The sequence below is a fragment of the Heterodontus francisci genome, chromosome 30 (assembly GCF_036365525.1).
Source record: "Heterodontus francisci isolate sHetFra1 chromosome 30, sHetFra1.hap1, whole genome shotgun sequence".
In the NCBI taxonomy this organism is placed as follows: domain Eukaryota; kingdom Metazoa; phylum Chordata; class Chondrichthyes; order Heterodontiformes; family Heterodontidae; genus Heterodontus; species Heterodontus francisci.
Genome location: NC_090400.1, coordinates 59,067,234 through 59,079,789, shown reverse-complemented (window position 1 = coordinate 59,079,789; position 12,556 = coordinate 59,067,234). Strand labels below are relative to the sequence as shown.

At 55.3% G+C, this 12,556-nt stretch overlaps 1 protein-coding gene across 2 annotated transcripts in view; it reads right to left on the bottom strand.

Annotated features, from left to right (window-relative positions):
* Positions 1 to 12,556, bottom strand: part of LOC137346851 (Na(+)/citrate cotransporter-like) — an 81,599-nt gene that overhangs the window by 16,295 nt on the left and 52,748 nt on the right. For both annotated transcript variants that reach the window (XM_068010792.1, XM_068010791.1), the window contains one exon: positions 7,308 to 7,429. In XM_068010792.1, the coding sequence (XP_067866893.1) occupies positions 7,308 to 7,429 (122 nt within the window). The remainder of the gene's footprint in view (positions 1 to 7,307; positions 7,430 to 12,556) is intronic.

Genomic DNA, 12,556 nt, shown 5'->3' with positions numbered 1-12,556 from the left:
TCCTTGTCAGTCGACTGTGTAAGTGTGAAGTTATTTTGTGCAGTTTGAATCCAGCCCGTTAAAGGCCTTGGTATAGAACAGGCTGTAACTCTTATCCAGAATGGTGTCATAGGGGCTGGACTTCAGAGACCGGGGTAGAGACAACTGTTGGGACAGTGTAGAGTAAGCTTTACTCTGTATCTCACCTCGTTTTCTTTACCCCGGCCCTTTTATGTATTTCATGTCGAGGGGGCCTTTATTCCCCAGGCCCCCTTTACATACATTTTAAAATATCTTTATTAAACACAGATATATAAACAAAAAACTCAAATTAAAATGCCATTCTCGGCATCGACAATGCACTCCAGTCTCTGCGGTGCCCACCGGTCGCGGAAGGCCTCAAGGGGGCCGTCAGACACCGCATGCTCCTTCTCCAGGGACACCCGAGCAGGAACGTAACCTCAGAAGAGGGGCAGGCAATCGGGGAGGATGGACCCCCCGACGGCTCGCAGCCTGGACCTGTGAATTGCCACATTGGCCAGGCCCAGGAGCAGACCAACGAGGAGATCCTCCTCCCGGCCCAAGCCCCTCCGCACCGGGTGCCCAAAGATCAGGAGCGTGGGACTGAAGTGCAGCCAGAACTTGAGGAGCAGCCCCTTTAAATACTCAGACAGGGACTGCAACCTCGCACACTCCGTATAAACGTGGAACACGGACTCGTCCAGGCCGCAGAAAGTACAGGCGGCCTGGGAATCTATGAATTTGCTTAAAGCCTATTGCACAGGACTGCTCTGTGCAGCACCCTCCACCCCAGGTCCCCGATGTAAAGGGGGAAGACTCCCGCGTAGAGACACCTCCATCGGGGTCTTCCCTTCGCTGCCAGATGGCGCATTGGACCGCCAGGGCGTGTCCGGCCGGCTGACGAGGGCGAGGAAGTGGAGAGTGTGCAGGAACAGCCCGTACAGGAAACCCCTCCGCGCCGATTGGAATGGCACGGAGGGCATTTCCGAGAGGTGGCTCGGGTTGTGTGGGACCGGCTCCCGAGGAGGGTTTCGGGGCCTGGGTCTGATGAGCAGTTCTGGCCGAGCAGGGGTCAGCTCGGCCAGGAGTGCTCTGCACTCCCGAGCCCCCTCACAACTGCAGTGAGGGGCGTCCCGGGGGTTTCGGCTACTCCTCCACCCATTGATCTGTCCCGGGAGCCGGCTGCCCGGACAGCCGAGGCGCGCTCCTCCGCCAGCGGGGAGCGCCTTGACTGGAGGCGACCATGTTCCAGAGTCGGAATAGATCCTGGTAAAAGACAGGCAACTCCCTCAGAGAGGCGCGGCTAACGGACTCCACCGGGAGCTGCGTGTCGTCTTGAAGGCAGTGACACTGACGGAAAAAATACGTCGCCAGCGCACACCATCTGGGAGGACGCTCAACGTACAGGTATCTCTGCAGGGTCCGAAGGCGGAGAGTTGCAGCCTGGGTGCGGACGCACACCAGCGACTGACCGCCCTCCTCAATCGGGAGACTCAGGACCGCGGCAGAGACCCAGTGTTTCCTCTTGCCCCAGAAGAAATCGACGAGTTTCTTCTGGATCTTGGTGGTGAATGCAGGGGGCGGGGCCAAAGTGACCAACCGATACCACAGCATGGAGGCCACCAGTTGGTTTATGACCAACGCTCGGCCCCTGTAGGAAAGCACTCGGAGCAGTCCTGTCCAGCTCCCCAGCCGAGCGGTGACTTTCGCCTCCAACTCCTGCCAGTTTGCGGGCCAGGCTTCCTCAGCGGGGCTAAGGTGAACTCCAAGATAGAGGAGGTGCGTGGTGCTCCACGCAAAAGGTGTCATCTCCTCCGGCAGGGGGTCCACCCGCCACTGACCCACCAGGAGTCCGGAACATTTTGCCCAATTGATCTTCGCGGGGGACGCGGCAGAAATGGTCTGCTGGCAGTCGCGCATCCTCCGCATATCAACGGGATCTGTGAATGCGAGGAGCACGTCGGCGGCGTAAGCCGAGAGGACGACCCGCATGGCCGGCTCGCGCAGAGCCAATCCCGTCAACCTCCTGCGAAGCAGGCACAGGAAGGGCTCCACGCAGATGGTGTACAATTGGCCGGACATGGGGCATCCCTGACGCACTCCTCTCCCAAAGCGAAGGGGCGCCGTCAAAGACCCGTTAACTTTGACTAGACACTCTGCTGCAGCGTAGAAAAGTCGGACCCAGGCCACAAAATGCGGACCGAGTCCAAAAGCGTGCAGAGTCCCGAAAAGGTAATCGTGATCCACCCTGTCGAACGCCTTCTCCTGATCGAGGGAGAGAAAGGCGACCGACTGACCAGTCCTCTGGGAAAGATGGATCAGGTCCCGGACCAGGTGGATGTTGTCCTGGATGGACCGGCCCGGGACCGTGTAGGACTGGTCGGGGTGGATCATGTGGGCCAGCACGGAGCCCAGGCGGGTAGACATAGCCCGGGCAAAGATCTTATAATCCGTGCTGAGGAGGGAGACCGGACGCCAGTTTTTAAGCAGGCGGAGATCGCCCCTCTTCGGCAGCAGGACGATGACCGCCCTGCGCCACGAGAGGGGCATCTCCCCGGTCACCAGGCTTTCCCCCAGGACCCGCGCGTAATTGTCCCCCAGGACGTCCCAGAACGCCCTGAGGAACTCCACGGTCAACCCATCCAGCCCTGGGGATTTGCCCCTCGAGAGCTGGTGGAGGGCGCCAGTCAGCTCCGCCAACGTGAGCGGAGCCTCCAATCCTTTGGCGCCCTCCGGGCTGACCTGCGGCAGGTCCTCCCACAAAACTCTGCGCGCATCCTCGCTGGACGGATCCGGAGAGAACAACGCACTGTAATAAGTCCGGACCAGGAGGCCCATTCCCTCCGGATCCGTGATGGAGGATCCATCGTCGGCCAGCAGCTCGACGAGCTGCTTACGGACCCCCCGCCATTTTTCCAGCGAGTGGAAGAAGGGTGAGGCGCGGTCCAAATCTTCCAGGATCTGGATCCGCGACCTCACGTACGCGCCTCGGGACCCTATGAGCTGCAGGTCCCACAGCGCGCCCTTCTTCTCTTTGTACGCCTGCCACAGGGCCGGGTCCGCGACGGCATGACCGAGGCGGGACTCCAAGTCGAGCACCTCCCTCTCAAGGCGCCCGATCTCGGCTTCCCGCCTCTTGGTCGACCCCTTCGCGTACTCTTGACAGAAGACGCGGATGTGAGTCTTGCCCACATCCCACCATAGCCTCAAGGAGGGGAAGCCCCCCTGCTTCCTTCTCCAGTCGGCCCAGAATCGACAGAACGAGTCCCGAAATTGCACGTCCTCCAGCAGCCAGTTGTTAAAGTGCCAGTACGCGGACACCGCCCGCGTGCGGAGCGGAGTGAATTCCGTCCACACCAGGCGGTGGTCCGAGCACGGCACCAGCCGCATGGAGGCCGCCGAAACGCGGGAGACGTACGCCTGCGAAATGTAGAGGCGGTCGATTCGCGACCCCCCTCCTCCAGACCTCCACGTGAAGGCTCTGGAGTCGGGATGGAGATTCCGCCAGACGTCCACCAAGTTAAGGGAGCTGATCAGTCCCCTCAACTTCTCCACCGACGCTTGGCCGCGCTGGGGACCGGAGCGATCCCCCACCTCAAGGGTGCAGTTTAAATCCCCCCCGAGGATGATGCACTCGCCGCTATCGATGGAGCTCAAGAGAGCAGACACTTCTTCAAATAAGCGCGCTTGCAACGCGCCGGTCCTGGGCACGTACACGTTCACAAAGTGGAGCGGCACGCTACCCAGGCGAACGGCGAGGTGGAGCAAGCGGCCCGGCACTAGCTCCTTGACCCCCAAGATCTCCGGCTGAAAAGTCGGGGCCAACAAGATAGCCACCCCACTAGAAATAGGGGTGAGGTGACTCATGTAGACCCCACCCTGCCACTCCAGGAGCCAGGTGGCTTCGTCTCCCGGAACGGTGTGGGTTTCCTGCAGAAAGCTCACCGCGTATCTCCCTTCCCTAAGGACTGAGAGATTGTGAAATCTGCGGTGAGCCCCTCTGCTGCCGTTGATGTTGAGGCTGGCTATGGTTAGCTTCATGTCAAAGGTAATTAAAACCCATCACAAACACCTCACTGTGAGGAGGGAGTGGAAGTGCACCTGGCCCTCCACTCCCCCAGCAACCCATTGAGGAACACATTAAAACGGCGCCTCTCAACCAGTTTCACGTCCGCGCGCCTGCCCGCTATCTTAAGGGCGGCACGGACAGACTGTATGATCAGCGCCAGATTCGACCAACGGTCGAGGGCCAGCTGAACTTTATTGCGGCAACCCCTACAAGCCCCGAGGAAATCCCGGAGTTCCGCCGTGGGGATGAGAGGCGATTCGGTGGGAGGCACGAGGGACTCCACCACCTCACTGGCGATGGAATCAAGATCATCCTCCGTGCCCCGCACCGAATCCCCATCCTCCTCCGGGTCGTCACCGCCAGCGGCCGACACATCTACCACGCACTGTGGGGCGGACGTCCCGGCCGCGCCAGCTGGTCCCGCCTCCGTCACGATCCCACCCCCAGGATCGATGGCGGAGGAGTCCTCTCTGGGTTCTATTGTGAAACTGGAGCCTGTAGGCACCAGCGGTTCAGGACCCCCCTCCACCTCCGTCCCCAGGCCAATGAGTGGTCCAGGGGAGACAGAAGTTCCGGACTCCGGGAAACCAGCCGGAGCCGAGACTGGAGGCGGAGGGAGGAGGCTATCTTCCGCTCTGCCAGCACCCACAGGCCCAGCAGATGGGGCAGCATTCTCAGTTATAACTGGGTCGGGTGTCTCCTGGTTGGTGGTGGACTCCGGCTGGGATGCCCGACCCTCTGGGGCCTCGCCCTCCCCTTCATTCAGGGCACCCGACCCAGTAGCAGTGGCAGAATGGGCGGCGTCCCCAGGCTCCCCCACCACAAGCAGGGCCCCACTTACTCCTTCAGGAGGGGCCTCAAGTACCGGGGCCTTCCCTTCCCCTCCATCCTGAGGAATAGAGTGCTCCTGCCCGGACTTTGCAGCCTTGGTGGTGGCGGTAGGGGAAACCTGGGGACCCGAAACAGGAGACAGCTCCCCTCCAACAGATGGACCCTGCGCCTCAGGGCCCCTTGTTACCTGTGGAGAGGTGCCTTCTCCTCTTTTTCCTAGTTTTGTGCGGAGGCTCAGAGACCTCCATATCATCAGAGGCCTCCACCTCCACACTCTGCTTTTTTTTTATTCACCCTGGGCCTGAGCCCAGCCCTGGGGCAAGTTGACTTCCCGAGATCGGGCCTTGGGCTGAGCTCAGGCTCGGGTAGTGTCACAGTGTCCAGGGGACGCGCCTCTCGATGTTTATTTCTCCTCCGCGCCTTCCTTCCACTTGGACGGTCACCCCCCTCCCTGCCGGAGGCCGTGAAAACCACAGCCTCCGGTACCGACTGAATGGTATCTGGTGGTGGTGTGGGGGGGGTGGGAGGAGGTGCAGCGTCGCCACCCTGGGCCGCCGAGTTGGAGTTGGCAGCCGGGCGGTTGGGGCAGTTCTTACGAACATGCCCCACCCCCTTACAGACATGGCACCGCACCCCGTCCAAGGTCCAGAAGACGCGGTAGGCCATCCCCTGGAACTCGACATTAATGTGGCCCTCTGTCACCTCCTCCCGTGCCAGCTGCATGAATAACTGGCGGCGGAAGGAGTACACGTGTCGGAGGCTGTTCTCCCGAAGACCGAGCGAGACTGGGGTGAGCCCCGTCTTTACCTCCCCCAGATGGTGCAGGTGGGGAAGGAGGAGCTCACCAGGAATGAAGGGCGGGACATTGGATAGAATGAGCCTTTGCGCAGTGGCCTCCAGGGGGTCCACTGGCAGAAAGGTCCCGCCCACGGTGAGCCCCTTGCTCAGAGCCAGGGACACCGCCCGCTCGGTCTTCAGGTAAAACACTGCCTTCCCATACATTTTAGAGGCCGCAACAATGGCCGAAGGGCCGACAACCTCGGCCGTTGCTTTCACGCATGCCTCGATAGTCATGTTCGGGTGGACGTAGCTCTTGACCCCATGCTTCGATGTTAATAAAGCAAACGGTGACGGGGCAACAGGTGCAGCTGCAGCAGCCGCAGCAGCATATGAACGGGAAGGCCCCGCCACCAGCGAAGAGGGGCTTGCCATGGGGTCGCAGAGCTACGCCCACCCCCGAGAAACAAAGCACACGACAGTTTTCTTAAACACAAACAATATGATGGGGGAGGGGGGGATGGGAATAGAGGAGGATAGGGCTGAAAAGGAGAGGAGAGGATAGGTGGCCGAGTGATGGAAGAGAGAGAACAGCTGCAAGGATGTTACACTTCAATTGGTGGTTGGAGCACCTTCCTGCAGAGTCTACAGTTCAATCTTCCAGTTAGGGGAGGGTTCTTCGCCCGGGTCGGTTAGAGCGGCCCGGTTCTCTCCCTTTTCTGTTGTTGTATAAGGATTTTCTTCAGCCGGGCAGCTCCAGCCGTCCCGAGCCACACAGTTGGGGGTGGGGAGGGAGCCCCTTTTGTGCATGATGGCAGATAAACACAAGACCAAATACAAGGGCTCCCTATAGAATTTGGCAGCCCCACCCCTGGATCTTCCGGTGCCTCCTCCCTCCCCCAACAGTCCAAACAACTAACAGTTCTCTGGTGCTCCAACACCCACCTCTCCAGAATGACTTGCAGGTCTTCTTAATCCTTGAAAAAGTGCAACAGTTCCTCAGTAAATGCAGCTGTCTCCACTCTACAGTCACCTCTTTGCAGTTATTCCACTCTCCTCTCCCCAGTTGCTGCAGTTTCCAGTCTCCACTCTCCACTCTCCACTCTCCACTCTGCAATTGCAGCAACACAGGTGCAGCTGCTCCCCCTGATTGCTGGCAGGAAGTGCTCCAAATTGACCAGCCAATCCCAGTGCTGTCCCTGTCCTGGGAGTGTTTGATGGGGACAGTGTAGAGGGAGCTTTACTCTGTATCTAACCCCGTGCTGTACCTGTCCTGGGAGTGTTTGATGGGGACAGTGTAGAGGGAGCTTTACTCTGTATCTAACCCTGTACTCTACCTGTCCTGGGAGTGTTTGATGGGACAGTGTAGAGGGAGCTTTACTCTGTATCTAACCCCGTACTGTACCTGCCCTGGGAGTGTTTGATGGGGACAGTGTCGAGGGAGCTTTACTCTGTATCTAACCCCGTACTGTACCTGTCCTGGGAGTGTTTGATGGGGGACAGTGTAGAGGGAGCTTTACTCTGTATCTAACCCCGTACTGTACCTGTCCTGGGAGTGTTTGATGGTGACAGTGTAGAGGGAGCTTTACTCTGTATCTAACCACATGCTGTACCTGTCCTGGACACATACCTGGCTTGACCTCCTTTGAGCTCACGCGGATTTGAGTCCAGAATTTAAAGTTTGGCTTCTGCGATGGAATTATGAACATGAGGAAAGCGATGAAGAGAACCACAGTGGCATCAGTGACGTATCTGAAAAGAGCAAGAGTCGGTTAGTGTTGAGTTCGCAGACCTATTAACAGGACAGCACTGGGGAGATGAGATCTTCAACTGTCCTCAGTATTGCTCAGTCTAGAAAGGAGGGGGAAGTGTTCTTGCTCCCAATCACTATCAGTGCCCCACTATTGACATATGGAGGCTGGGGGAAAGGCAGAAACGGGTTCAACTGAGTGTGAGATATTCTGCCAGGTCACAGGGAGAGTTTCCGTTCCCATGCTCCACAGGCCTGGAGTTTCCACCATTCCTTTGAATAGTCAGAGCTTCAAAGCACAGAAACAGAAAGGATTTGTCTCGCTGCCTCCAAACACACACACATGGGCAAGATCCTGGCAAACAGCCAATGCCCTGGCACTGTTTCCCAGAGGAGGGTAAAGGGTAATATAAACAAAACCAGTTCCATTCCAATTCCACTTTCACGTTGGGATATCCGATTAGGATTTAGTCAGTTTGACCCTTTTCAGCCCAGGCCCACTCCTCAGTCTCAGACTCTTGTCAGTTCCATTTGTTTCACTCCATCTTTCATTCCTTCTCTGTTTCTTCTGCAGTTTCTCCTGGCACTTTGCAGCAGGCATTTGGCACTCAGTGCTTTCAACTCAGAGCTTGTGCACCACATGTCAACTAAACTCAAACTAGTGAAAGCAGGGGGGGGAAGCATAGAACTGCGGGCTGGAGCTAATTGTGGAATTAGGACAACTCGGCACCTAGTCAGAATGGTCGAAAAAGTCAATGCAGCTCATTTGAGATTTCTCCTGTTTTTCGTCAATATGAAGATGCTTTGCCCTGCACTCCCCCAATGGCTTCAGGGTAAATATTCGGTCGATCTGGGGCTCAGCCCTAATGAACAGCAAGATCCCAATCAGCTGATCTCAACAGGGGCAACCACTGGTCTCAGCAACCCTGGGATATCTCACAAGGGCAGGGCAGGACTAAGAATATAAGAGCAGGGAGGTTATGCTGGAACTGTATAATTCATTGGTTAGGCCACAACTTGAGTACTGTGTGCAGTTCTGGTCACCTCATTACAGAAAGGATGTAATTGCACTAGAGAGGGTACAGAGGAGATTTACGAGGATGTTGCCAGGACTGGAAAAATGCAGCTATGAGGAAAGATTGGATAGGCTGGGGTTGTTCTCCTTGGAACAGAGAAGGCTGAGGGGAGATCTGATTGAAATGTACAACATTTTGAGGGGTCTGGATAGAGTGGAGGTGAAGAGCCTATTTACCTTAGCAGAGAGGTCAGTGAATAGGGGGCATAGATTTAAAGTGATTGGTAGAAAGATTAGAGGGGCGATGAGGAAAACATTTTTATGCCAGAGGGTGATGGGGGTCTGGAACTCACTGCCTGAAAGGGTAGTAGAGGCTCTCAACTCGTTTAAAAGGTGTGTGGATGTGCACCTCAGGTGCCATAACCTGCAGGGCCAAATGCTGGAAGGTGGGATTAGACTGGGTGACTTGTTTTTTTTCAGCTAGCACAGAAATGATGGGCCAAGTGGCCTCTTTCTTTGCCATAAATTTTCTATGATTTATAGAATCATTAGCTGTGATGCCCCCAAAGTCAAATAGCCTCACTGTCTGGGCTCACACAAGAACAACGGCCACGGTTGTGGTAGCAAGTTCCCGAGGAACTGGATCCCACTCCGAGACTGTGCCTCCAGCAGGAAAAGTTTGAGGGAAACTAAACATGGTCCCATCAATATTGGCCAATTCTAGGCCACACCGCTGGGTGGAGACTCTGTGATAAGCTGCAACCCCGGGTGGAGACTGTGATAAGCTGCACCCCCGGGTGGAGACTATGATAAGCTGCACCCCGGGTGGAGACTGTGATGAGCTGCACCCCCGGGTGGAGACTGTGATAAGCTGCACCCCCGGGTGGAGACGCTGTAATAAGCTGCACCCCCGGGTGGAGATTGTGATAAGCTGCACCCCCAGGTGGAGACGCTGTAATAAGCTGCACCCCTGGGTGGAGACTCTGTGATAAGCTGCACCCCCGGGTGGAGACTGTGATAAGCTGCACCCCTGGGTGGAGACTCTGTGATAAGCTGCACCCCTGGGTGGAGACTGTGATAAGCTGCACCCCCGGGTGGAGACTGTGATAAGCTGCACCCCCGGTGGAGACTGTGATAAGCTGCACCCCCGGGTGGAGACTGTGATAAGCTGCACCCCCGGTTGGAGTCTCTGTGATAAGCTGCACCCTGTACCCCACAGCAAGGGAAGACAAGAGACAGCAGTCAGTGTTGGATTCCCAGCTCCCTGATGTGAGTGGATAATGTGTACACCCATTTACATCAGAGCTGCTGAACACTCCATACCTTTCAGCTTGTGTTTCAGTTCAGTCATTCTTGTCTAAGACTCAGTCTTTTCCCACAACACTCTCACCCTGGATTGTGTAACATTTGGTTGATTTGATTTCAGGAATTCTCATTAGGCTATCCTTGCTGAATGGACTCTCTTGTTCTTTGTTTCTGCTCTTTCCATTTTCTCCCCTCACTCAGTATGAATTGTAGGACAGGGGTGTGGGCCTGGGACAGATATTATCCCCCCTCCCCCCCCCCCTCACTGCAGCCATGTCATACAGCACGAGGTTTACAAAGAACATAGGAATAGGAACAAGTCATTCAGCCCCTCAAGCCTGTACTAGCATGGAGTGAGTTCATGACTGATCTGTGACCTAACTCAATCTCCCCATCTTTACCCCCGTGTCCCATCATATCTTTGGTTCACAAAATCTATCCATGCTCTATTTTGATATGAATAAATGCAGACAAGTAGCAGATGGATTTTAATAGCAAGAAGTGTGAGGTGATGCAGTTTGTCAGAAGGACTAGAGAGAGGCAAGATAGACTTAATGGCACAGTTGTAAAGAGTGTGCTGGAACAGAGGGACCTGAGGGTGCATCTTTGAAGGTGGCAGGACATATTGGGGGAGTGCTTAGTAAAGCATATGGGATCTTGGGCTTCATAAATAGAGGTATTGAGTACAAAAGCGGGGAAGTTATGCTGAACCTTTATCAAGCTCTGGTTAGGCCCCAACTGGAGTATTGTGTCCAGTTCTGGTCACCACACGCTAGGAAGGATGTGAGGGTCCTTGAGAGGGTGCAGAGGAGATTTACCAGAATGGTTCCAGGGATGGGGGATTTTAGTTACAAGGTTAGGTTGGAGAAGCTGGGGTTGTTCTCCTGCGAGCAAAGGAGATGGAGGGGAGGTTTGATAGAGGTGTACAAGATTATGACAGGTTTAGATAAGGTAAACAAAGAAAAGCTGTTCCCATTAACTGATAGTACAAGGAATAGGGGAAACAGATTGAAAGTTTCAGGCAAGAGATGCGGGAAGAATATTTTTACGCAGTAGGTGGTAATGACCTGGAACTCACTACTTATGAGGGTGTTGGAAGCAGAGACGATCAATGACTTCTAAAGGAAATTAGGTGGGCACTTGAAGGAACTAAACTTGCGGGCTACAGGGATCGAGAGCTCTACAGAGAGCTATCCATGGACTCGATGGGCTGAATGGTCCCTTGTGCTGTAAATAACTCTGACTCTATCTTTGTTTTAAAATTAACATGTGATCCAGCATCAGTCGCTGTTTTGTGGGAGAGAGTTCCAAACTTCTACCACCCTTTGGCTGGGACTTAACTGAGTTCCCGACATGGGGCTCCATGGTGAAGGGGAGGGGAGGCCGGAAGATCATTCCGGCAGTGGCCCGCCATGGAGTCTGGCGCCGGGAGTGCCAGGCCCGATTATCCCGGCTGCTGCAAGGCTCCATGGCAGTCCCCTCACCACAGGCTAACCGGACCCAGATTAACATATTTAAATTAAGTGAATGAATAAATGTAAGTAAAACTCACACCGATCTTGCCGGCTGCCTGGGATTTTCTGAGTGACGGCCGGCAATCACACGTCTTCACTTTCCTGTCCAGGGAAAGCTGGTGCCACGAAGGTGTGAAAGGGTTTTCAGTGTAGTCAGGGGGTGGGGGGGGGGGGGGGTCAAATGTAAATTATTAGTGTAGGGGGAAGGGGGGAAAGGGGTTACCTCTGCACTTTGATCAGTTTGAAGGGGGAAGGTCAAGTGTTGAAACTAAGTGTTTTAGTGGGGTGGGGAAACAAGGCCAACTATTAGATTTAATTGTCAGGAGTGATGGAAGGGGCGATAGTATATATTGTGGTGCATTGTGAGGGGGAGGCTGAGCCTTTAAAAATTTAAATGAAACGACAGGGCTGGCTGCCCTTTAAAAATGGCTCCACTGCCGGCATCGCGGAGCCCACCCACTCCAGGTGATTGGGAGGGGGCGGCCCGAGCAGCTCATTATCTTGGGTTGCCGTGAGGTAGATCGCAGTGGGACACGGCCATTTCTTTCGCCCAGCACTGGGAGCAGCAGCAGCAGAAAATGTAATCTTTCGCATGTGGAGTGTTTCCTTATTACACTCCTGAAAGGTCTGGCTCTAATTTTTACATTCCGCTCCCTAGTCGCAGACTCCCCAACCAGCAGAAATAGTTTCTCTCGATCCACCCTGTCTGTTCCTCTTCATAGCCTGAAAAATTTGATCAAGTCACCATTGTAAATTTCAGGGAAAGACCAGTGTCTGGGTGTCACAATTGATTACACTGGTGTCCTCTCTCTCAGGGTTACATTTTCAGCCTGCTGTAAAACTGGTGCTGACTGATATAGAAACCAGACTATCAATGGCAATCATCGATCGTTTTGATAACAGGCAGTCAATAAGTGGTGCCAGTTTTACACCCAGTGCTAAAGTAACAATTCACCCCATTTCCCATCTCACCACACCCTCCACCCCATTTCCCACCTCACCACACCCTCCACCCCATTTCCCACCTCACCACACCCTCCACCCCATTTCCCACCTCACCACACCCTCCACCCCATTTCCCACCTCACCACACCCTCCACCCCATTTCCCACCTCGCCACACCCTCCACCCCATTTCCCACCTCGCCACACCCTCCACCCCATTTCCCACCTCACCACACCCTCCACCCCATTTCCCACCTCACCACACCCTCCACCCCATTTCCCACCTCACCACACCCTCCACCCCATTTCCCACCTCACCACACCCTCCACCTCATTTCCCACCTCACCACA